Source organism: Calliphora vicina, chromosome 1, assembly GCF_958450345.1.
Source record: "Calliphora vicina chromosome 1, idCalVici1.1, whole genome shotgun sequence".
NCBI lineage: Eukaryota > Metazoa > Arthropoda > Insecta > Diptera > Calliphoridae > Calliphora > Calliphora vicina.
The window spans coordinates 49,954,603-49,981,222 of NC_088780.1; the positions used below are offsets into that span (position 1 = coordinate 49,954,603).

The 26,620-nt window shown below is 30.1% G+C and overlaps 1 protein-coding gene across 2 annotated transcripts; it reads left to right on the forward strand.

Moving 5' to 3' along the window:
• The first annotated feature begins 2,253 nt into the window (after positions 1 to 2,253).
• kkv (hyaluronan synthase-like protein kkv) lies at positions 2,254 to 25,569 on the forward strand. Of its 2 annotated transcripts, none has more exons than XM_065511985.1 (11): positions 2,254 to 2,498; positions 12,231 to 12,474; positions 12,541 to 13,770; positions 13,833 to 14,103; positions 14,163 to 16,093; positions 18,867 to 19,043; positions 23,567 to 23,767; positions 23,838 to 24,051; positions 24,119 to 24,270; positions 24,338 to 24,439; positions 25,198 to 25,569. In XM_065511985.1, the coding sequence occupies exons 1-11, from the start codon at positions 2,389 to 2,391 to the stop codon at positions 25,345 to 25,347; spliced, it is 4,782 nt and encodes a 1,593-aa protein (XP_065368057.1). In that variant the 5' UTR covers positions 2,254 to 2,388; the 3' UTR covers positions 25,348 to 25,569. The 2 variants fall into 2 exon arrangements, with proteins under 2 accessions (XP_065368057.1, XP_065368049.1); XM_065511977.1 differs by lacking the exon at positions 18,867 to 19,043 and adding an exon at positions 18,334 to 18,510 and having other exon boundaries at positions 2,255 to 2,498; positions 25,198 to 25,568.
• Positions 25,570 to 26,620: the final 1,051 nt, after the last annotated feature.

The window sequence follows — 26,620 nt, forward strand, 5'->3', positions numbered from 1 at the left end:
TTTTACTCCCATAGGGAACTCTAAAATATGAACTTAGTGAACTAAGCTGTTCATATTTTATCTATTTACACAGAGTTGAAATCTAAATCAACAGGGTAGTAACTAAATTCTAATTCAACTGCTTAATAATTTTTGGACTTCCCTAGCTATAGATGGGAATTAGATGCCATTCGCAAATATGAACAATCTGAAAAGTGAACTGGCCTGATTTTAATTACATAGTCTCTGTTGATAAGGTTTTTTGGTATTGAGCAATATCGGTGCTTGTCCAGTCATAAATACTATCATAATATATTAATTATGCTGAAATCCTTATAAAATGTTGCACAAATTATTTTTTACGTACTCTGAAATTATATTGTAAAATATGGCGAAATTCGGGCAACATTTTTCCGTAGTCCCCATACAAGGTCCCCCTCAGAAAGTTAATTGAATCTTCATAATTGTCTTACAATAACTAATATCGCAATGAAATTGGACATAATCAAGTCTTAGATAAATCTAAATCTTTCTAGCAACTTTTGTGAGGATCGGTCCATAAACCCTATATTAGAAAAATATTTTATTGTCTCATATTGATGGTGGGTATAAAAGATTCAGCACAGCCGAATATAACACTTATTATTCTAATTTGTTTACAAATAATACTCATTTAAGTTCATTAACCTGACTTTATGACAAATATTTAGTTGGCAAGAAATACGTTTTATTTCAAACTACTTTATAAGATTGCGATTAAAAACTATGTACTTAAATGAGGAATTTCCAAATTATGTATAAAGAATATAAATAAAAGTTTTTTTCTGGTACAGACAGACGTTAACCTAAATTAAAGATCAGATCAGCACAAAACTTGTAAAATAGAAATTAAGCTTTTCCAGTAGGATTCCTAATTTCACGGACTTTTTCCATTCCGGGAAATATAAAATAAAACTAAAAATTCTCTGGAATTTATTAATATTAAATTAAGCCAAAAACAAGTAAAATTTTTCAAATAACTACACCATTTCCAATTGAATTTCAGAAGTTTCCAATTATATTTCAGAGCTTTCTAATTCTATTTGTGTTTCAAATTTCCATTTGTATTGCTATTATAATTTTCTGAAATATAAATGGAAAATTCTGAAATACAATTAGAAATTTCTACAAATGGAAAATTCTGAAATTCTATTAGAAAATTCTGAAATATAATTGGAAATTTTTTAGTTAAAATAAAATTAGTAATTACAGTTGATCAAAATGCTATAAAAATTCGAAGCCAATTACTTTTACTAATAAGAATTGGAGTTCTGCAATTTAAATGTGTAATTAAGCAAACTGCACCACTGTATGTATCCGTTGCTGTTACTTTTAATGCGAGTTCAACAGCAGCCAAAGGTTTTTTGCAGTCATGCTCCCCCCTAGAATAAATTAAAACTAGAGGTTTAAATGAATGCATTAAGTGAACATGCATTCTGTGCAATAATACTCAATCACTAGAACTATTAAGTCCTTGAACAGAAAAGGGAATGTATCGTGTTGCAAGGCACAACCGCAACTACAGCAAACAACAACAACAAAAATTAAGCTTTAAAATAACACCCAGTCAACCAGTCGTCTGTCTACATGGCACGACATTACAAATTTTTTCACTTTAAGCCATTACAAAAGCTTAAAAAGATAAACTTTTGGACAGACAAAACAGAAGAACACGAACTCTGTTAGTGGTTTCGAATTGAAAGAACCTGATTTGAACAAAGGCACCAACAACCACCATCAGCAGCAGCAGCAATGGCAAAATACTCGTAAAACTAAAAATAAAAACTATGGCAATTGTATAATAAATATTCGTAATAATAAATTTTAAATCTGTTTATCAGCAGCTCAAACACATTTAAATGCGTTGCTACACGAGAACCAACAACCAAAAGTAGCGCAAAAAAAATACACATATTCTGAAATAATAATAAACTAGTGTTGCAAACACTTGAGATATTTTTTCAATTATTTTTGATTTTGGTTTAACATTAATTTACATACTACAGACCATAATTTTTAGTTTAATCTTAATGCATTTTATATTATTTTTAGTTGTAACACCCCTGCCTGTATCCCCCCTCACTAACGATCACTCTCTCTCTCCTTCTCACTCTTTCTAACTCTTATATAATTTCAATCAGTTGTTTATGTTTTCTTTTTTTTCTTCTTTTTCAGAGCCAATAACTATTTTTTGTTGTGGAATTTCAATATTGTTTTTATTTTTCTATCAAACCACCACCAACAACAACAGCAACAAAATTGATAATTTTTCGAATTCGCATTTTTAACCACTGTTGAGCTTGGTTGATTCGGCCGTTTGGGTGTGAGCAAGTCAGTGTGTGTGTGTGTAACCGTGGGATATAGAGAGAGATGTCTAACATAAGACATCGCCCTCTGGCCCCACCGGGTACGGGCGATAGCGATGACAACTTTACAGATGATGAGAGTTCACCATTGACACAAGATATTTATGGCGGAAGGTGAGTAGAAATAATACAATACATTTCAAATAAAAAAAATACACATTCATGCATCCATATTTATTAGCTAACGATTTAAGTATGCGTAGAAACTTAAAGGAATGAATTCATAATTATATTTTTATGTCAAAACTCCTAAAACTCCAAATTATACATAAAATATTATTTTTTTAATATTTTTATTTAAACAAAATTAAAATTTTTTGTTAATTGTTTTAAATAGTTTTTAAATTTTTTTTTGTTTGTGGAATTACTTAAACTCTCTTATATTACTATTAACTTATCTTGTCTTTGAGTAGTTTTACGAGATATTCCTACCAAATGTTGAGTTTTTACAGTACCTGTCTCTCGAAATCGATATTTCAAGAAAAAAACAGACGGACGGACATATGTAGCTAGATCATCTTAAACACTTATGAGAACCAAGGATATATATAATTTTTGGTTGTACGAACAATATTACAAACGGAATGACAAAATCCCACCTCTTTTCTGAAAAAGACATTATGTTTTTTACATCACTTTCGACGACCGTTTCAAAATCACATTCGCCATCACTTTAAACACCACTTTAATCTAAGTTAATATTTTGATTATTAATTGCGATTCTGCTAATAGTCAGCCTTTTTTTACTAAAGGTATTTATAGACGGCAATACTGAGTATTAACACTTTTCAAATTTAAAATATTATTGAAATCTTTAGGTATGTCAAGAAATCGTTTCGAAAAATACATTTCTTGTTTACACGATAGTATTACAAATATTTTATTTGTTTGTTGATTGATATTTTTCTGCTAACTTTATTTTTAATACTATCGTGTAAACAAGAAATGTATTTTTCGAAACGATTTCTTGACATACCTAAAGATTTCAATAATATTTTAAATTTGAAAAGTGTTAATACTCAGTATTGCCGTCTATAATTAAACATTTTTTAGAATTGTTACTTCTTGCAGTAATATTTATATATTTATAGAAGTAGCCATCGGACCACTCATCTACAGTGATCGAAAGAATCCCATTATAATTAGTAAATTGTCAAATTTCAGAAAGAATACAATTTTTTAAGTCATTATTACTTATTTAAATTTGGAATTATGAAAAGTTTTAAACAATATAATAAATTTAAATATAAATGTACTCGATTATTCTACATAAAATTGTTCGAATTATTCGTTATTCGAAAATGGTCATTTTGAAATTGTTCCAATAATAATTTGTGAGAAATTATTCGATTAATCGAACGATGAATACCCTAATTAACATTAAATCAGCTTAAAGGTCTAGAAATAGAATATTGTAGTTTTGTCCGTTATAAAATAATTTATGAAATTACTAGAAGATGGCACTGTGTTTATACGTAAATATATTTATTATTATTTATTTAGAATAAGGTGAATAATAAATACCACTCATTACTTTGTAATACATGAGTAACTACAAATCATTACCAGAATTTACAAAATTTTTGCTGGATAGTAGCAGCGGGTTGTAATCAGTCAGTTTATCATAGGCGCTGTTAGAATTAACATTAGCGGAGTTCAGTATTAAGTGCGTATGGTATTGCATCATTGCAAATGCAAATGTTTTTGTGTGTATTTTGTTATTGGATTACGGTAAAATTTTGCATTTGCTATGACCATTCGCATTTAACAGTGAATACCGCTATTATAAAGTGTGTGTTTCTTCCGAAATTCTTTAAATATGTTAGAATTAATTTTTGTATTCGTCCACATGATATTCCCAAAAACTTTTCATTGAGTAAATTTTTATTTAAAATAAAATTTCATTAATTTCCCAACTTAAGAAAACATCATTTTCCAATGCTGACTATGAAGACCCTTGCATTATTACAAACAAGATGAAATTAATATGTACATACAAATGTATACATTTATAGTTATTTTTCATTAATTTTTCTAATATCTCTCTCAATCTACAACATTTTCATACAATGTTGGCGTGTTTTTTAAATAAAACTACACATAAAAATTATAATTTATGCGAAATTTCTTTCATGGCCTATGTAGCTTATTTAACCGAGCCAGGAACAAGTAAGCTATGAAAAAAAACACTTTAAAAAACATACTGAAACATATTATCCGCATCATCTTCTTCAGTAAACATAAATTTAAATCATATACAAACTCGTAAAACAAATTGTCAACAATATTTTAATAAATGATTGTTGTTACGAGTGCCATTTGATACTGAAGTAACTAACAACAGCAGCAGCAGCAGTTTCTGTTTAATTTGTTTCAATTTGATTTATGACTTAATAAAAATCCAAGCAATTTTATTGCTACACATCTATCTTTATTTTACAGACGTGTTACGCGCCAATCTTTTAAATAATTATTTATTCTTATGAAATTTGTACGGACCCATCCCATGTTCATGTTCATGATTGTGAATATGAAATGGATATTTAAATTTAATTAATTTAATAGCCTGATTACAAGTTTAACACTGACCCCAAGAAAATTTTATAAATATTTAGTTTTGTTTGATATTTGAGGTTATGACATTTTGGGACCATTTTCTTAATTACATTTGAACATATGTATGTTTAAAATTTGGAAGCTGTTTGAACAGCTTGTAAATGTAAGAGTATATTCAATGATTGGTAGCATTGAACTCTAATGATTGAATGTCAAATGCCAATGAATAATTATAAAATGTTTAGTGATTTCGAAAATTGGTTGACGTATGATGATATTCCCACACTTACTTATAAGTTTAAGGTTGGAACCTGTATTAAAAAGGTTTTAACTATATGACCTAAATCAAACCTACACAGAGAAAACAGATTCGTGCTAGCAACCGAATTTGTTGCCAATCGAATGGTTCTATCTTAGTGACCGAATTTTACAGTTATGACTACAATATTTTGGAAGGGATAACTAAAGCTTGGTTGCTTCAACTGAAATTCTTCTTTATCAACTGACTTTCTGTTGGTAGAACTGACAAATTCTATGTGTGCAACCGAATCATTCGATTGGCAACAAATTCGGTTGCTATCACGAATCTGTTGTGACAGAGAACTGTGTAATATTTGAACCAATTTTCGAATTATGTTTTCTATTCAGTTAAACACATCAACCATACCTTCAGTTATTGTGAGAGATGGAAAATAATTTATATTTGACGAGCTGAAATAAAAAGAAATCATTAAGACGATTCCCATTGTCTTTATAGATCCGTATTTGGTAGACCACTTCCAAACTGAATCTCAATTTTTTTAGTAGAAACAATCGATCATATGTTCGAAATTCTTAATACATGCAAATTTCGGAATATACACACAGAAAACAGATTGGTCGGAATTCGGTATTTATTATAAACATTTAATAACGTAAACTGAAAATTTATTGTAATTATTAAAAAAGTATACATTTTACAGTTTTTCTATGTTTAGAATTGAAAAATCATAATCATAATTAAATTGAGGTTCTAGCAACTGTAAAATAAGAATATTTAACCGGTTTGTGTCTTTACTAAGCTTTATTCGATAGATTCGGAAATGACAATCGAATTAAATCAACAATATTAATGATTGTGATCGAAAAATTCGATTAAGACGTAAGAAAACCAAATTCGGTGTTTACAAGCGATACAAAATAAAAAATGGTAAATAGTTTTGACATTTGTTCAAAATAAATATTAAACTAAATTCTAAAATACAATATTATTTGTCTAAAAGAAAATAAAAACCAGAAAAGTCGATTTAAATAATTAATATTAGCGGGTTAATACAAGGGAAAGTAAGTTTCATAATTATTTTAACTGATATCCGGATACAAAATAAGTATGTGAATGAATACTACATACATACATATTTTGTAGAAGAATCTTTCTTAATTTCATTAAAGACATATTGATATTGTTTTAGGTGTAAAGGAATCAAAGATGAAAGGTAATTCCCCAAAAATGCATACAATCAAGATAACGAAGAATAATTCAAACCCTAATCATCCGGATATTATTTAAAACCCATCCATATCATGCATAAGACATATCATGCATAAGAAATTCAGTTTTCAGTCGTGGTTGCACAACATTATTTGTCTTGGTCTATCGTTCAATTCATCTTTTATGTATGGACACCTGGAACGTGCTGTCATGTTATAATATACAAATATGTATTAAATTATATTTTGTGTTTCTTTATATTTTAAATAAATTTAAATAAACGGAATGAAATGGAATGGAATGTTTGAAAATTTATTGATTATAGCTACTAATATTTTCAGTCCTTTTCACCGAATTGTGTTTGAATACAGTTACGTGTACTATATAATTCAGTTATTTCAATCGAATTAAGAGATAGTAATTGCAACCGACAAAATTCGATTGGCGACAAATTCAGTTGCCACAACGAATCTGTTTTCTCTGTGTACATATTTATAAAATATCGATTAATTGATGCAAATCGATGAAGAATCTCATTCGATTTTCAAAAAACGTGCAAGCAAAATGTACTTACTGTTTTTTTTTAATCAATCAATTGTCAGAGAACGGGAAGATGTGAGCAATATAATGTACTTAAAACTTTGAGATCATTCATAATATCTATATGTTAAAGACAAAGATTCATCATAACATTTACCGGTATATACTTTAACTTCTCTGAAATCTGTTTCAACTCCCGAAAGGGTTTTGCATTATTTAGGTTTACTCTATTAATAGTAAAGCTTCATTGCTCTATATCTTTATCTATAGTGGATCTCCATAATAGATAATCTTACTCTATAGCCTTCCCGTAAGATCTAATAATGGTTAGGGAAACAATGAATTAGTTAATATTTTATTTCAACCATTGTTATGATTAGGAAGGCGAATGTATTGGAGCCATTGATATACAGATTTATTCCTGGATCTAACAGCTCTCATTGCTCCCTCTCTGAGTTCTTGTACATATTAAAGTCGATGTCTATATATCCCATTGCGATTTTATCACATCTTGCCACAGTGATATTGCAAGATATGTACAATTTGCTGATGGCCCATAGATATCAATCTGCTGATAGACTTGGCTGCTTCCTACTGTTACGATTTTACCTTTTATAAACGGTGGTTTAATTCCATTAAATAAACCGGATACTTTTGATTGCAAATAAAAGCAGTTTAGTAGTTTAAAATTGTATAACAAGTCTTTATTTATTCAAATTTACACAACAATAGTTGAAAAAATCACTCTGTGTTTTTATACTTACACACACTTAAATAACACACTTTATAATGTACAAGAATACACTGGTAATGCATTTGGTGTTAATTCTAACTGCAACCCGCTGCTACCATGTATATACATCTTTTAGTAGTTTCATGAATTATCTTATAACGGACAAAACTAGAATGTTCTATTTCTAGAGCTATTAGCTTTAATAGTTAATGCTGCCTTACCCACAAACAATGTTATCAACATTGTTGATATGTAGAAGTTTCGAGCACTGGAAATGTTTATAAACATAATGAATGTTGCAAGCAGCGGTTACAGAACGTTAAATTCAAAACGTTAATGCAACTTCGTAACAATAGTACTTATGTTCTCATATTTTTAAGGGTCTTTTAAGGGAGATGCAACATCAAGCATCACCTATAACTAATATAACATATTCGGTTTTAACCCAATTTCTCTACTGAAAGTAGCTTTCTGCACTATATTTAAAATATGCTTTAGATTGTTATGTTGTGACAGGTGAGGTTCCTATGATAGGCGATATTCCCCATGGTTTTAAAAATACATATGTTCATATTTTCAGACCTCTGTCATTAGGACATTTGAAAATTAAATTTGCAACATTTTTGAATTGTTTAAAACCCGTGACTGACTCCAATGTTATATGCATTTGAATTTAAAAATGTTATAAAAGGCGATTTTTCTTTTTAAGTTATCTACAAAATTTCTAAGAAGATGTATTAAGAATTTATACTTTTTGAAAACAAATTTAAAAATTGTTGACACCGAGGGGACCCATTTTAGATGTCCAAATATTTTCTTAATTATTTTGTAAATACTAGTGAAAGTATATATAATTGGAAAGATCTCAGCTATACCTACAACCTGCTAGACCTAACGCTATTGATTAGTTCACAGAAATTCTTGTACGATCATCGTTGAGTGCGTTGTATTGTCTTATTGTATATTTCCTAGTTAATATCGATCAACTAACAGCTCCTTCATATTTCCTATGGCATGAGAAGGCGCTAGATATAAACACAAACGGTACAAACATTACTTACAACATAACTTCTTGGAAGTTAAAATCGAATGTATGAATGAAATTTTATCATCGACATTTTCTTAAGAATCGGAAGAGGTGCCTTTAATTTTATCCCATTACACTATTATGAATGAAAGATTAGCAATGGTCACTTAATAAATATAAACATAATTTCCTAAGCACTTTTATGTATGTTAGATCCTTTTCAGAGCTTTTTGAAGTTCTCGAATGTTAAAATCCTACATACTAATAGCGTTTCATATCCTAAAGTAGTCAGATTTTTAAATTTCAATTTGGAATCAGTGGTATTCTCTGGCATTTGCAGACTTATAGATTGGCTTTTATATAAAAATGATGGCAATTTTATTTCCTTTTTATAAAGACTTGATCAAACTTTTGTTATTATTTAAAATTGAACCCGGATCTTACAATATTATAAAATTATAAATAAAACTTAATTAATATTCGTTAAGAAATTGTACCTACGTATGTAATGATCTATTTATAAACACTTCTATGGTCATTATCAGTCGAACATATCAATTTAAGCAGCATTTGGCCAAAATTTTACGCGTATTTAATCTTATTTCTAGTAATCAGTCATTTCTTAATAAACAAAAACTGAAATACAACCACAACTATGTAAATATGTAGTTTTTATTATTGTTGCTTTGTGTTAATTAGGTGTGGCTTAATAATATTATTTAAATATGTTTTTTTTTCTTTTCAAAACAATTTATTTCTGTTCTATAATTATAACACAAGAATGACGGAAGTTGAGATTTTATTAAAATACAAGCTGTACAAGCTCTTTTAAATATAGTAGTTATACATACTATATATTAGAGTAGCCTTTACTAACAACAATTAAATAGTAATTTCCCGTAAGGTCATAAATTAACATGGCCATATTTTACAAAATTGTTTAAATAGAAAATAAATGTTTGCAATATAATGCAAACATTTTACTATTTCATAAGATATATGTTCCTTCTGGAATTTTAAACTCTACTGACTTCCCCCTCTTTCTCATACTTTTGATCAGTAGTTTGTCAATAATTATTGATCTGTTCCGGTATACAGTAGTTTAGAAACTTTTTATTTTTGAAATTATTCGGTAGCTCGTGAACGATTGTAGATATCTTAATGAAATGTATCATAGTCAGTGCTAAATGAGCTCGTAGTTGGAATGGGGGCAAAAATTCAGTTCTTATCCGAATGTCAAGAAACTTTACATTTGGATAGTGCTTCATTTTCCTCACAACTCCAAGGAGTACTTCCATGCTGAATATTAATTTTGTTTAGTAGAAACAATCTATAACACAGGGCAACAAAATCGAAAAAATTTTAGACTCTTTTTAAACCACTACACAATTTTGATGTATTGTGGTTCCAGTGGTACAAATATGGTCCAAATTTTAAATTCTATGGAGAAGTTTTTTTTAAATTTTTTTTTTCTAAAATTGGGAATTTTTTTAGATGTTTCTTCACATAATTTATGATAACTCAAAAAGGGTTAGTCCGATATTACTGAAATAAACTTGGAAGAGTTCAAATTTACATAACCTATAATCTGTTTATATATTGCGTTTTAATCGACTCAGTAGTTTAGGAGTTATAATAATAAATTGAAGAAAAAAAAATTATTTTTTACGTGAAAATAGCAAATTTTTTGTTTTAAAAAAAACGTATGGAAAATCGATAACGGCAGAACTTGTTCAGGTTTATTACTTTATCACAAACTCACAAGTAATAGCAACAAAATGAGATATCGATCATAAAAATCGAATGATTTTTTTCGAATTTATTCACAACTGACCGCCACGGCTTCGCCCGGTATCATTTACTAATATTAGTTTGTCAAGTTTTTCCAACCCTATTTATTTATTTGCAAATAAAATATCTAAATTTGTACTGCATACTTTAGGGGCTTTTTTTATTAGAGTTTACTGGACTCAAAAAAGCCGGTTTTAAACCAGCCGTAAACCATCTCCTGAAAATTTCGAAATTTGTTTTATAAAAATCATGAAAAATCGAAAACGGCAGAAATTGTTAAGGTTTATTGCTTTATCACAGACCCACATATAATAGCAACAAAATGAGATACTGATGATAAAAATCGATTGATTGTTTTCGAATTTATTCACAATTAAGTGAATTCACTCATTTTCTGAAAATTGTATGTACTTACAAGCATAGAGAAATATACATAGAGCGGAAACTAGAAAAAAAACTCAAACAAAAAAATTACTCAAAAAAGTTACACATACGAGTGTTGTTTTTGTTTTCACATAGTTTTTTCTACTAATAAATTCTCACCACTGACAACTGAGTTAGGTCTTTGACAGGAGAGTTTCCGCACTATGTCTATTCTCTATGCTTACAAGTTCTTTGAGTGTAAATTTTACATGTGTTTTGTTAATGTAACAAAAATTTTAACAAAAACAAAACACATGGAAATGTACACTCAAAGTACACACTTGTACGCACATACAATTTTCGAAAAATAAGCGAATTCACTTCATTTTGAATAAATTCGAAAATAATCCATCGATTTTTATGACCGATATCTCATTTTGTTCCTATTACATGTGGCTTTGCGATAAAGTAATAAATCTAAACAATTTCTGCCGATTTAGATTTTTTATGATTTTTATAAAACAAAAAAATTTTATATTTTTACATAAAAAATAAATTTTTGCTTCAATTTGTTATTATAACTCCGAAACTACTGAGCCGATTAAAACGCAATATATATGTAAAAATTTGTACATAGCATGGGGAAAAAGTTTTCAACATTCAATCAATCGAAAGAAGAACATTATCAATTTTATGTATATCAAACAAAAAAGTTAAATTTTGTGAAAATGACAGAATTTACTTAATTGTGAACAAATTCGAAAAGAATCAATCGATTTTTACCTTCGATATCTTATTTTGTTGCATTACATGCGGCTTTGCTACAAAGTAATAAACCGTAACAGTTCAGCCGTTTTCGATTTTTCATGAGTTTTTTAAAACACAAAAATTTGCTACTTTCACGTAAAAAATATATTTTTTGCTCAATTTGTTTATATAACTCCGAAACTACTGAGCCGATTAAAACGCAATATATAACCGGATTAAAGATTATGTAAATTTCAACTTTTTTAATTTTACTTCAATAATATCGGACTAACCGTTTTTGAGTTATCATAATTCACAATTTTAGAAAAAAAATTTTAAAAAAAAATCTAGTGGTTAAAAAGCCTCCAAAATTTTTTCGATTTTGTTGCCCTGTGTAATTATATTTGTTAAATATCGATTTTGACCTTTCTTAATAAATATCTCAAAAGTTTGACTTCTTGGATTTTTTTAATATTTTTTCCGAAGTTGAAAAAATCTTGTACTAGAATCATAGCCGATGATATTATTTTCTTCCATTATTGTTAAACTCTAATCTTTAAAAACCGTGTAAACTAGTGTTATTAATTCTCCTTTTCTATATATTTTTATCCTTTTCAGCCAACGTACTATACAGGAAACAAAAGGCTGGGATGTATTCAGAGATCCACCCATTAAAATAGAAACGGGCTCAACGGCAAATCAAGAATGTCTAGAATTAACTGTAAAAATTTTAAAAATCTTCGCCTATATCTTCACATTTATAATCGTGTTGTTGGGCGGTGTGGTGGCAAAAGGCTGTGTATTATTTATGACATCACAAATCCGTAAAGATAAGAGAATAGAATATTGTAATAAAGATTTTGTAAGTTTCACAGAAAAATCACAATTTAAAAATTATTAACTAATCGTGAATATCATTTCCAAACAGGGTCGTGATAAAACATTTATGGTCAAATTACCCGAAGAAGAGCGCATAGCATGGATCTGGGCTTTGATTATAGCCTTCTCTATACCCGAAGTGGGTTCTCTAATACGTTCGGCGCGTATTTGTTTCTTCAAAACCTTTAAAGTTCCCAAGACAGGTCACTTCCTGTTCATGTTCATTATGGAAACTTTCAATACTTTTGGCACGGCACTGCTGATGTTTGTCGTTTTGCCGCAATTGGATGCCATCCAAGGCGCCATGTTGACAAATTGTTTGTGTGTTGTACCCGGTGTCTTGGGTTTGATGTCACGCACCAGCAAGGAGGGCAAACGTTTTGCCAAGATGTTAATCGATTTAATAGCGGTAGCTGCTCAAGTAACAGGTTTCGTTATTTGGCCTCTATTGGAGAATCGTAAAGAGCTGTGGGTTATACCGGTAGCTTGTCTAATGGTCTCTTGTGGTTGGTGGGAGAACTATGTTACCTCACAATCTTCATTTGCTTTAATAAGATCCATGGGCCGGGCTAAAGATGATTTGAAATACACCAGATATTTCAGTCACATGTTTTTGTCCATATGGAAGATATCTTTGTTCCTTTGTTCGGTGTTGTTGATCTATTGGATACAAGGTGAGGAGCCTGGTAATATTTTCGGTTTATTCAGCGATGCCTTTGGACCACACAAAATCTCGGTAGATGAATTGGCCACCTCGTTAACTAACAGTTTGCCCGATACCATTGATGCGGCTAATATTGATAGTATTGATATTGAGGCTGCCTATAATACAGTGATTTATGTTTTGCTGATACAGATTTTCGGCGCTTATCTTTGTTATATTTTTGGCAAATTCGCTTGCAAGATTTTAATACAAGGCTTCAGTTATGCCTTCCCAGTCAGTTTGACTGTACCCATTGCTGTGTCTTTGTTGATAGCGGCCTGCGGTATTCGCATTGATGATCCCTGCTTCTTCCACGACACTATACCGGATTATTTGTTCTTTACAAGTCCTTCGAACTTTAGATTCAATGATTTTGTTACCAATCAAATGGCCTGGGCTTGGATTTTATGGTTATTGTCGCAGACCTGGATTGGCTTGCACATATGGACACCAAAATGTGAACGTTTAGCTACCACGGAAAAATTGTTTGTTAAACCCATGTACTGTTCTCTGCTGATAGATCAATCTATGGCCATGAACAGACGAAGAGATGATCAAGCTGATGTCAAAACAGAGGTTAGAATTATTATTATGATTAAGTTATAGAAATAAATTAAAATTTGTGAAATATTTTCCAGGATCTTTCGGAAATTGAAAAGGAGAAAGGAGATGAATACTATGAAACCATATCGGTTCACACAGATGGCTCGGCCATACAAAGCAAGCCCACCATCAAGTCGTCCGATCATATTACCAGAATATATTCATGCTGTACTATGTGGCATGAAACCAAAGATGAGATGATAGAGTTTTTAAAGAGCATTATGCGTATGGATGAAGATCAGTGTGCTCGTAGAGTGGCTCAAAAGTATTTGAGAATTGTGGATCCCGATTATTATGAATTTGAAAGTAAGTATAAAACTAATTACAGTTTTAAAGAAAACTCATTAATTTTTATTGCTTTTCAGCTCACACTTTCTTCGATGATGCTTTTGAAATTTCCGATCACAGTGATGACGATATCCAAGTAAATCGTTTCGTAAAACTCTTGGTAGCTACAATGGATGATGCGGCTTCCGAAATCCATCAGACCAGAATACGTTTGCGTCCACCCAAGAAATATCCCACACCCTATGGCGGTCGTTTGGTATGGACTCTGCCCGGTAAAACAAAGTTCATTACTCATTTGAAAGACAAAGATCGTATTCGTCATCGTAAGCGTTGGTCCCAGGTCATGTACATGTACTATCTTTTGGGTCATCGTCTCATGGAGCTGCCAATATCTGTGGATCGTAAGGATACTATAGCCGAAAATACCTACCTTTTGACTTTGGATGGTGATATTGATTTCAAGCCAAATGCTGTCACTTTGCTGGTGGATTTGATGAAGAAGAACAAGAATTTAGGTGCTGCTTGTGGACGTATTCATCCGGTCGGTTCCGGTCCTATGGTGTGGTATCAACTGTTCGAGTATGCTATTGGTCATTGGCTGCAAAAGGCCACCGAACATATGATTGGTTGTGTACTTTGTAGTCCCGGTTGTTTCTCGCTTTTCCGTGGCAAGGCCTTGATGGACGATAACGTTATGAAGAAATATACCACCCAGTCAGATGAAGCTCGCCATTATGTACAATACGATCAGGGAGAAGATCGTTGGTTGTGTACTTTGCTGTTGCAGCGTGGCTATCGTGTCGAATATTCAGCTGCCTCCGATGCCTACACTCACTGTCCCGAAGGTTTCAATGAATTCTACAATCAACGCCGTCGTTGGGTACCCTCCACCATTGCCAACATTATGGATTTGCTGGGCGATGCCAAGCGTACGATTAAGATTAACGACAACATCTCACTGCTCTACATTTTCTACCAAATGATGTTGATTGGTGGCACTATTCTGGGTCCCGGTACGATTTTCCTTATGTTGGTGGGTGCTTTTGTGGCTGCCTTCCGTATAGACAATTGGACTTCCTTCCATTACAATATCATACCCATTCTGGGTTTCATGTTTATCTGTTTCACCTGTAAATCCAATATACAACTGTTTGTAGCTCAAGTCTTGTCGACAGCATATGCGCTCATTATGATGGCTGTCATTGTGGGTACGGCGCTGCAGTTAGGCGAGGATGGTATAGGTTCTCCTTCAGCCATTTTCTTGATATCCATGGTGGGGTCGTTCTTTATAGCGGCGTGTCTGCATCCGCAGGAGTTTTGGTGTATATCAGCGGGTCTTATCTATTTACTTTCCATACCTTCTATGTACTTGTTGTTGATCTTGTATTCGATCATTAACTTGAATGTGGTATCCTGGGGTACGCGCGAAGTGGTGGCCAAAAAAACCAAAAAAGAAATGGAAGCCGAAAAGAAGGCTGCCGAAGAGGCGACCAAACAAGCAAAACAAAAAAGTATGTTAGGCTTTTTGCAGGGCGGCGTGGGTAGCAATGCCGATGAGGAAGGTTCCGTGGAATTCTCCTTAGCTGGGCTATTCCGTTGCATCTTCTGTACCCATGGAAAAACTTCCGATGAAAAACAACAACTTACCACTATAGCCGAATCATTGGATACAATTAAAACTCGTATCGATAGCATTGAACAGACGATTAATCCTCATGAACAACATTCTCATCGTCATGGTCGTAGACGTACTACTTCAAGTGGTTCCAAGGACCATCATTTACTGTCCTCCGTGGCCGAAAAGTCTGGTGATGAATCTGAAGAATCCGATACTGATACTTCGGTGGAGCCGAAACAAGAAAGAGATTTCCTTACAAATCCCTATTGGATCGAAGATGCTGAATTACGTAAGGGTGAGGTAGACTTTTTGTCCAGCGCTGAGTTGCAATTCTGGAAGGATTTGATAGACAAATATTTATTCCCCATCGATAATGATCCCGTTGAACAGGTGAGCTGTTTGTTTAGGGGTTAACAAGGAAATTCTATGTGGGGAATTTCTATAAACATGTGGATTTATACTGCGTATACCAATTTTATTAATATTTAGAAATTATTTTACAGCTTGTTGAAAATTTCTGTTTCTGCTGATATTTTCTTAACTTCTCCACATTTCAGTACTATTAACAACAGGTTGATATCGGGCCGATATCTGAAATAGTCACCATCTCCATTAGAACTGAAATTTTTAGAAAAGAATTTTCACTTCAAATGGAATTGTAATCAGAGCGGAATTAAAAAATCTCAGCCATTTGTTTCACAATTCCATTCCCAAACTCTAAATATTTAGCTTTATTCAAAGGTTCTTATTTAAATAGAATTCTTTCATCGTTGAATTGATTAATAATGGAATTAATTTATAACAGAATTCATTAAACCTTTAAATTATTAAAGTTTTACAAAATAAATTCTCCAATTAATTCAATATGTTCGAAGTACTAAGGAATTAAGTCTGGGAATTAATTCGTAATAAATTCTTTTGAACTAGTTATTTGTAGAAGAACTGGAAGCGAATGCATCCGAGGTGGATTATAATATAAATATTTAACAATTTCTTAAAAACGATTAAAATTTTCTCTCTGTGAACTAAAAAATAATGCTTAGATTTAGTTCACAGTTAAACACTGAACTAAGTGAGCAAAAGATTTGAACTGCACCATTTTTCATTGAAATTGAGAAAATTCCAAATGAAATTGAGAAATTCAAATTGAAATTTAGAAAATTCGAAATGAAATTAGGAAAATTCCAATTGAAATTAAGAAAATTCCAATTAAAATTGAAAATTTCAACCATAGAGAAACAACATTAAAGTTGAAAACATAGAGAATACATATAAATCGGAAACTCTCCTGTCAAAGACCTAACTCAGTTGTCAAAAACCTAAGTGGTGATAATGTATTAGTAGAAAAAACTATATGAAAACAAAAACAACATTCGTATGTGTCATTATTTTGAATAATTTTTTTTCTAGTTTCCGCTCTATGTTTCTCTATGGTTGAAAATTTCAACATTAAATTGAGAAAATTCCAAATGAAATTGAGAATTTCCATTTTAAATTGAAAAAAATTCCAATTTAAATTGAGAATTTCAATATGAAATTGAGAAAATACCTAATGAAATTGAGAATTTCCATTTGAAATTGAGAAAATACCAAATGAAATTGAGAATTTCCATTTGAAATTGAGAAAATTCCAAATGAAATTGAGAAAATTCTAAATAAAATTGAGAAACTTTATACATATAAATTATTTTATATTAAAAAAACTAAATTAACGATTATATCAGATGTGGAATGATGTGGTGATCTTGAAAGAGAGACCAATTCTAATTTATTTTGTCGTAGAAAACATGGTTGGTCTCGTGTTAGATCCCGAACCGTTCGATACCTACTTCCCGTGGCCACAACATCCACCTAATTATTCAAATGGATAGTCGCAGAGGTTCGTTCACTGCCGAAAGCACAAACGAATGGGTCAAAAGAGTTCTTGATAGATAACATAAGTTGGGCAATTAGTTATCTTAACTCGTTCTGGCATGTGGAAATGCTCCTTGCCACAGTCGTCTACGTGAAATTTTCACCAATGCTTAACCTTATTGAAATAATTTGGTTCACAATTTTATTTGGAATTTTCTTAATTTCAATTGGAATTTTCCCAATTTCATTTGGAATTTTCTAAATTTCAATTTGAATTTCTCAATTTCATTTGGAATTTTCTCAATTTAAAATGGAAATTCTCAATATCATGTATAATGTTCTCAATTTCAATTAAAAATGGTGTAGTTAATTTAGTACAAGCTCGACTATGGATTACACCTTTTTCAATATTCTGAATGTTTAGCATATTTCTATCTAATAATCCAAGTTTTATAAAAATCGGACTACATGTTTAAAATTTATATAATGGTCCCACTTTGAAACGCTATAACATTAAAAATATTGATCGAACTATCCTGGATAAAACCACAACTTTCAATATTAACATCCGCTATATAAAGTTGTACTTTTAAAGACTCTTTAAGAACCAATCATCATGTACTATGGAATCCAAAAATACAATCCTCACCACCTCATCTTGGAAGGAATCATTACAACAAATCCATCAATAAAACAAAAAAAAACATAATTAGGCTTAATTATCACCATTTAAAACACACAACTAACCTTTAATTAAAACTTTTACACTTTTTTAGGCCAGAATTGCTAGAGATCTTAAAGAATTGCGTAACTCGTCGGTATTTTTCTTCTTTATGGTAAATGCTCTATTCGTATTAATTGTGTTCTTATTGCAATTGAACAAGGACAATATTCACGTTAAATGGCCCTTTGGTGTACGCACAAATATTACGTACGATGAATCCACACAAGAGGTAAATTTTTACAAGGGATTTCAACGAGATAAACGTCAACTATAGGGACCACTCATACATAAATTACAGTTATAACAATATTTAGGAACAATTGACGTTTTCTTGGCGAAATCCCTTTTGAACAACCATACTAACCTATTATTTTTTTCTCTTTTTCTTTTTATTTCTGGCATTAAATTTACCAAAAAAATTACAAAATTTATCAAATTATTTAAAAACAAAAAATCGTAAAAAATTGCTTTGTGCGGTGATGTGCTGCTGACTGCGATATGCGTTTAAAAAAATCAAACTCATTATTGAAACTCTATAAACAAATCATATTATACTCGTAATATATTGCATACAATTGAAATCAGGCTCGTATTGCCGCTGATCTAATTGATTTGAGGAACAAGTCGGTCTTCGCCTTTTTCATGGCCAATGCCTTGTTTGTCTTGATTGTATTTCTACTGCAATTGAACAAGGATAAAATACACATTGTTTGGCCACTGGGTGTCAAAACCAATATAACCTACATAGAAGAAACTTCCGAGGTTTTTATACAAAAAAATTATAATAAAATTGTTTTTCTTGTGTTTTGTTGTGTTAAATAAACCTGTGTTCTTCCTATTTAATTCTTCCTCCCACATAATACACAATCAAAAAAAAAATACAATACAAATTATCCTTGCTCGCCTTACTACTTACTACTATTTTTACTTACATTTTTTTTGTTTAACTGTGTATTTTAACTACCACCAAATATTTAACTATTTATTTATCCCCGTTCTACATACATTCTTAAAAATTATACTGGGTATCTTTTGTATTTAAAACCCATAAAAAACACACACATTTTGTTACTTACTAGGTATTAAAATTTTTAATAAATTCATATTAAAAATTTCTGTTCATAATATTTGACATACACTGTTATTTCCATTTCCCCCTTTTAAATATCCCTCAAATACTGTGTTCAATATCCGTTGCGTTGCATTTGTTTTTGGGTGTTTATTTTGTTTTTGTTTTAACAGAAAACTAACACTGTTATTGTGTTTGTATTTATAACTTACATATTTGTTTATTTACATTTATATCTGTGTACATTTGTTAATAAATAATGTTTGAATGTTTTTTTTTTTTTTTTTTTGTTAAATAATTTATACTTACACTACATATTGTTTTAATTTGTTGGACCATTGTTTAATAAATTCAAATCATTTAATATGAAATTATATCTCTGACAGCAAACATGGTTGCATTTGCTAGTAGCAAATCAACAGTGGTTTTAATGCAACTGTGTATAAATTGACATTTGTATTTACAGTGATTGACAATATAATGAAAACTAAAACACTAATAACCTTAAAATTAGCATTTAATTTTTATAATTCTTTGACATTTATTTATGTTGTTCATACCCTGGTGCACTGTTTATACTCAAAATTTACCTACATTATATGTATTTTAAATTTATGTATTCGAGATATTACGCTCTAACTATTATATTTAATTTTTAAATTGAAGACAAAGTTCTGAAATTTTTCCAACTAGAATAACTCCAGCCCATACAAAAATCTTAAATGAAAACGATTTATTAAATTTAAATACTTTTAATACAAGTAAGAGAGATATATTCGGCTGTGCCGAATCTTATATACCCTTCACCAAATTATACCTCAAAATACAAATTTTAAATTTTTTTTGGGAAAACAAAATTTATTTTTTTTCCAAAGTTGTTTTTTTCATTTTTTGGAAAAAAAAATTTTCGAATTATTATTTTAAATTTTTTTTTTTAAATTTTCGGGTTAAAAAATATTTTTTCCGATTTTGACACATTGTAGGTCCAACTTACTATAGTCTTATATACGTCGTTGCAAAGGTCTTTGAAATATCTATCATTAGATATCCATATTGTCTATATTAATGACTTAGTAATCCAAATATAGGTCAAAAATGAGTTTGTCCTGGTTTTTTCCTCATATCTCAGCCATTAGTGGACCGATTTTGCTGAATTTAAATAGGAAACTTCTCGTAAGCATGTTTGACAGAATTATTGAAGATTTCGATCCCGAAGATATCTGGGGTCTTCAGAAAATTTATTTCAACAGACATGACAATACAATCGTCCTCCTCAAAACAAAAGAGACGCGATATTATTCCTTAAAGCTTAGTAACATAAGTCAGAAATTACCACAATGTATTCAGAAGATTCTTAAATCATTTTCATTAACTTCTTAGTTAATAATTCTCTAGCATTACAACTATTGATTTGCAGGAAATTACAGCTTAAAGGTAATTATTCTTCATTCAGATATGTGATTTGTTTAATAGCTCACATTGTAGCGGTGGAGTCTTAGAAGAGCCTATTTCAGATGACCACTGTAAAAATCATACGATGTTGATCCTCTTTGTATTACTATTTAATATCTCAACTCTACATTTGGCTTCTAACTTATATTTGTTTACAAAGTAGTGTTCCCAATTTTTCCACTCCCGGGAAATATTTAAAACTTTTTTACATTTCCGGAAATTTTTTAGATATTGAATTAAGCCAAAGATCAATAAAATGTATGAATCGGTGAAAACTCAATAATGTATATACTTTTAATAAAATATTTAACATGTTCGACTAAGTGAAATCTAAAAAAATAATAGTAATTCGTTTCGTAAGAGAACGTTTATATACATTTCAGAATTTTCTATTTGAATTTCCGGAATTTTCATATGTATTTCTGAAATACATGTTGAAAATTCTGAAATACATTTGGTGTTAAATAAACATTTTTCTGTTTCATTCTCTGTTTCTTCTGCTTTTAATTGAGCTGACAAAAATTCGGTTATTTATCTCATAGCCGGTCATAGGATTGGAATTCTAAGTACCTTCGACAAGCATAGATTGCCGTGTCAAATTTCGATATACTAGCTGTTAAATTTAATTTACTGTCAAGAATATTACCTAGGTATTCTCGGATTCGTCTCAGTTTAGACGGAAAGATTGCCGTGTCAAATTTCGATATACTAGCTGTTAAATTTAATTTACTGTCAAGAATATTACCTAGGTATTCTCGGATTCGTCTTAGTTTAGACAGAAAGGAATCTTTACTATTATATCAGAAGATTTTCAATCCATTTTTATTAGTTGTCATTCTATTGTCACTCATTGTACTGCAAAATACACACAGTTGTATTTCAAGAATTAAAATATAAATCTATGTCTATACCTGATAAATTTTTGTCATGATAAACGTCAAAATGGTTGTCAAGATATAAAATGATCAGGTACAGTCCCCATTTATTAGTATTATTGCTGCGTTATGACAAAACTGTTAGTGATCACCTGTCTATACATGACAAATATTTATCATAGCAATAAATGACGTTTGTAGTCAACGTATAGTATCCATTTATTAGTATTATTGCTTCGTTATGATAAAATTGTTAGTGATTTTGCTTAGACAACATTGTCTTGACAACAAATGTTATTTATTGGTATGATGAATATTTGTCAAGTATAGACAGAGGGTGATGATTTTTTATCTTGACAACCAGTTTGACGTTTGTCATGATACAAATTTATCAGGTATAGACAGGGGTTCACTTTGCTCAGACAACTTTGTCTCGACAACAAACATCATTAATTGTTATGATAAATATTTGTCAAGAATAGACAGGGGGTAAAGGATTACATTTGTTATAACATTTGACATAAATACTTTAAAATTGATTAAATTATAAAACCATCTAAATATTTAAAAAAAAAATAATATGTATATAACACCTGCATTAAAACATAAAAATATTTTGTCATGTTATGTCTTATGTCTTGCCATATTTACGTTTATAAAAATGCTTCAAGTCGATTAATTGTCTACGATGCTTGGAAATGGAATAATCAAATTAAAATAACATTTTAAAATTGGCGCATATATTTTGACGACATTATTTACGTTAACTAAAAGTTCTAGTTATTTCGATTTCCATTTTTAAAAACTATAGAGTTTTAACATTGTCCATTGGAAGAAATTGTTTTGAATATTTAAACTAAATTTTTTCTATAAATTATTGAAATTTTGCTAAAATTTTCCTACAGTTTTAGAAAGTTTTAATTTCAAGTTTAACTAAACCATATTTAACTAAGATGCTTAAAACTAGCCCTCATAAAATATAGAAGAAATGATTGTAACCACATGTCTATACTTGACAAATATTTATCATAACAATTAATGACGTTTGTTGTCAAGACAAGGTTGTCTGTATAAAAGCACTAACAATTTTGTCATAACGAAGCAATAATACTTGATAATTTTTTAGTTGACAACCATTTTGACGTTTATCATGATAAAAATTTATCAGGTATAGACAGGGGGTAAATAATTGTATTAAATCCAATTTATCAACAAAATATTGTTAAATTTTCTTCTATTCTTTTTTTGAAAATAAAAATTTTTGAATTTTTTTCTAAATTAAACCAACAAATTTGAAAACATGTTATGTTAAAACAACAAACTTTAGTTAATGACACAAATTGTAAACTCAGGTTCAAAGCATGTTAATAAATTAGATTTATGCTTGCTTTTTGTTTAAACTCTGACTAAACAAATCATTTGTTTAATTATTAAACATTCATCATGTCTCTCTGAACAGAAATAAGGTCCATCATATTCATCTATTCTTTATTAAAACATAAAAACAAACAACATTTTCTTTGAGCTTAACACGCTCCAATCCCCAGCTCCTCCTACAAAACAAATCTTTTCTCTCAGTCATTTTACATTACAAAACTACTCTGTGTGGTGGTTTCCACAAACTCATATCAAATCTAAATACTACATCTAAGGAATCTGGGAGTGAATCTCTGTCAGCACCATTTAAAAAAAGTAAAAAAAAACAAGCATTAAATATCACATACACATGGCACATATGTAAAATTATTAAATTTTATATTTTCATGGTCTCATTCAAAAATATTTTTGTATTAAATCTGTTGTAACTAACTTTTCTACTCTAAAATAATAATGGTTAGCATTTAATTAATTCATTAAATTTGTTGTCTCTTTATATTATATGAAACTAGGTCCATATTTCGAAGGAATATCTGCAATTGGAACCGATTGGTTTGGTGTTTGTGTTCTTCTTTGCCTTGATTTTGGTCATACAATTTACGGCCATGTTGTTCCATCGTTTCGGTACTTTGTCACATATTTTGGCTTCAACAGAATTGAATTTCTTTAAAAAGAAATCGGAAGATCTTTCACAAGATGCACTGATAGACAAGGTAGAATATTAGATTTAGAAACAATTTTACAAAAAGGGGTTAATATTTGAAATGTATTTCGTTAATTTAGCATGCTGTGGATATAGTTAAAAATCTACAACGACTGCAGGGCATAGATGGAGATTATGACAATGACTCCGGCAGCGGACCCGATCGTATTGCTAGACGTAAAACTATACAAAATCTGGAAAAGGCACGTCAACCCCGCCGTCAAATTGGTACTTTGGATGTGGCCTTTAAGAAGCGTTTTATGAAATTAACCGCCGAAGCGGAAAATAATCCCTGTAAGTTCTGTTACGAGTTTTAAATATAGATTTATTGAGTTTTAACTTTGTGACTTTATTTCTCTAGCTACTCCCATCTTAACGAGACGTTTGACCATGCGCGCCGAAACTATTCGGGCTTTGGAAGTTCGCAAAAATTCCGTTATGGCCGAAAGAAGAAAATCAGCAATGCAAACTTTGGGAGCCAAAAATGAATATGGCATTGCTGCTGTTTCAACTGTGGGTTTTTTAAAGAATTTGTTTTTGGAAATAAAATGTGTTATTAATTAAATTTTTCTGATTTTAGTTGAACAATAATGGTGGTATTCCTAATGTTCGCAGTGGTCGTATCTCCAATGCTGGCATTAATATAAAAGATGTTTTCAATGTAAATGGTGTTCCCGCAGAGGTGAGTTTGTCTTAGTTACTAATATTATTCAGCCCTATCGTGAAAACCATGTGAAATTTACCCTAAGTCTCCACGTAGCAATATTTATTGCTGCAATTGTCAAATTTTACCCCTTTCACACTAGGCAATTTAGTTGCGCAAGTCTCTCAAGTCAAGCCAGAGGTAATGTCGGGTTAAGGAGAAGAAAATTGTACATGCTGTTTTATTGTTGGACAAGAGACTTGCGCAACTAAATTGCCTAGTGTGAAAGGGGTCTTTGATTGCGTCAATGAAATTTGCGAGTGTAGACGGCAAATTGCCATATGTAGCAATCCATTGCGCAATTATTGCTCTACTGATTGCCTGTGCAATTATTGCTAAGCAATAAGCTGTCAGTTCAGTTGTCATTAATGTAAAATTTCTTCTTTCTATGATTCGGTGCGATTAGTTCATACATATTTAATTTATTTAAGAATGTACCAAAAATAAAAAAAAAATAAAAATTAGTGAAAAAAATCATTCAACACAAAATATAAGCAAAATACACCTCAGTTTTTCATAAAACTTCTCGTGTTGAAAATTTTGTATTTGTGACGAACGTTTTCTCCACCTAAAGCAATCAGCAATCGCTCTGCTATTGTTCTACCGACGTTATTGCTTGTGCTTAGCAGTACTTAGTACTTAAATGAACTTACAACAATTTATTTTTTATCTACATATGTATATTCAAAATTTTTAAAATTTTGCTCATAATAAATTGTCTATTTCTTATCTTCCAGCAAATCTATGGTTCCAATGGTGGTGGCACCATTAATCAGGGCTACGAACATGTGAATGAAGAAGATGATGGCAACTCCCTAAGATTGACCACTAGAAATCCACCACAAGTTACCTGGGGTACTAACAGCAACAATACAGGACGTATGTAAAGACAAACAGCTGTCTGTAAAGGACAAAAACACAGTGAAAAAAAAACTACTTTAATTTATAAAAAAAAATTTAGTTTTATAAAGAAATTTATAATTTTTTTTTACTATTATTAAATAATTGTTAAGTTCGTTTATAGTGGTCACAACTATTAAGGTCTTCCAATTTGTATGTTACTAAAATATTTTCGTTTCCAAAAACGTTAATCAATATTTTGCTGCCTGTTTCTTTTTATTATTTTTTTATTATTATCATCAACTACTGCCTTTTTTATTTAAAATTTTTAAATTTAAATATTAGTTTATAAAATATATAAATGTTTTTTTTTAATTATAAAATTGTAAATAGCTTAAAAAGTTTTTTTTTTAATTAATGATAACATAAAATCACACAACGAATATTTTTGTTATATTTACATCATAAATACGATCAATTCAACAATTGTACTCAAATATAATTAAGCTAATCACACTGCCGTTAAACGATCTTACCCTTAAAGGATTAGAGCCCAACAAAGTCTCCATCCTTAAGGGTATATTTTTTTTAGTTTATAAATAAATATATTTTATGTAACTGCAGTTTGTTTTATATGTAATAATAGTTTATTATAAATATTATTTAATAAGGCAGTTGCAAATTTATATATGTATTTTTTATATTGTAATTAATTAGTTTTTTTTTTTTTTGCAAAAATAAATAAAACAAATTGTTGCTGTATAGTTGCCAACAATACCAGTGTAATGATCCTTAAATAAAATACTCATTAGAATGTCAATTGAATGCAAGGAAAACAATTATTAAATTATTTAGTTAAATAAATTGTAATTATTTGTAATTAATAAAGAAAATTTATGTACTATGATTTTTTTACGTTTAGAATATTTAAATAAATTTTAAATTTACTCAAAATGATGTTTAATGAATTTTTATTCTGCCTTATTTAGGATTTTAGGTAATCTGTATAATAATAATGATTATAAACATAGATAAATACACATAGATCGGAAATAACACCATTTCCAATTGTATTTCAGAATTTTCTATTTGTATTTCAGAAATTTCTCAGAAAATCCAAATTATACTTCAGAATTTTCTAATTGAGTTTCAGAAATTTCCAATTATACTTCAGAATTTTTTAATTGTATTACATAAAATTCCATTTGTATTTCAGAATTTTCCAATTGTATTTCAGAATATTCTATTTGTATTTTAGAAATTTCCATTTGTATTGCTATTACAAATTTTCTGAAATACAAATGGAAATTTCTGAAATAC

Excerpts from the sequence above, each read along its gene's own strand:
- kkv (XM_065511985.1), top strand. The coding sequence starts at position 2,389 with ATGTCTAACATAAGACATCGCCCTCTGGCCCCACCGGGTACGGGCGAT. Across the intron at positions 2,499-12,230 it reads CAAGATATTTATGGCGGAAG|CCAACGTACTATACAGGAAA; the intron begins GTGAGTAGAAAT and ends TATCCTTTTCAG. Across the intron at positions 12,475-12,540 it reads AATATTGTAATAAAGATTTT|GGTCGTGATAAAACATTTAT; the intron begins GTAAGTTTCACA and ends ATTTCCAAACAG.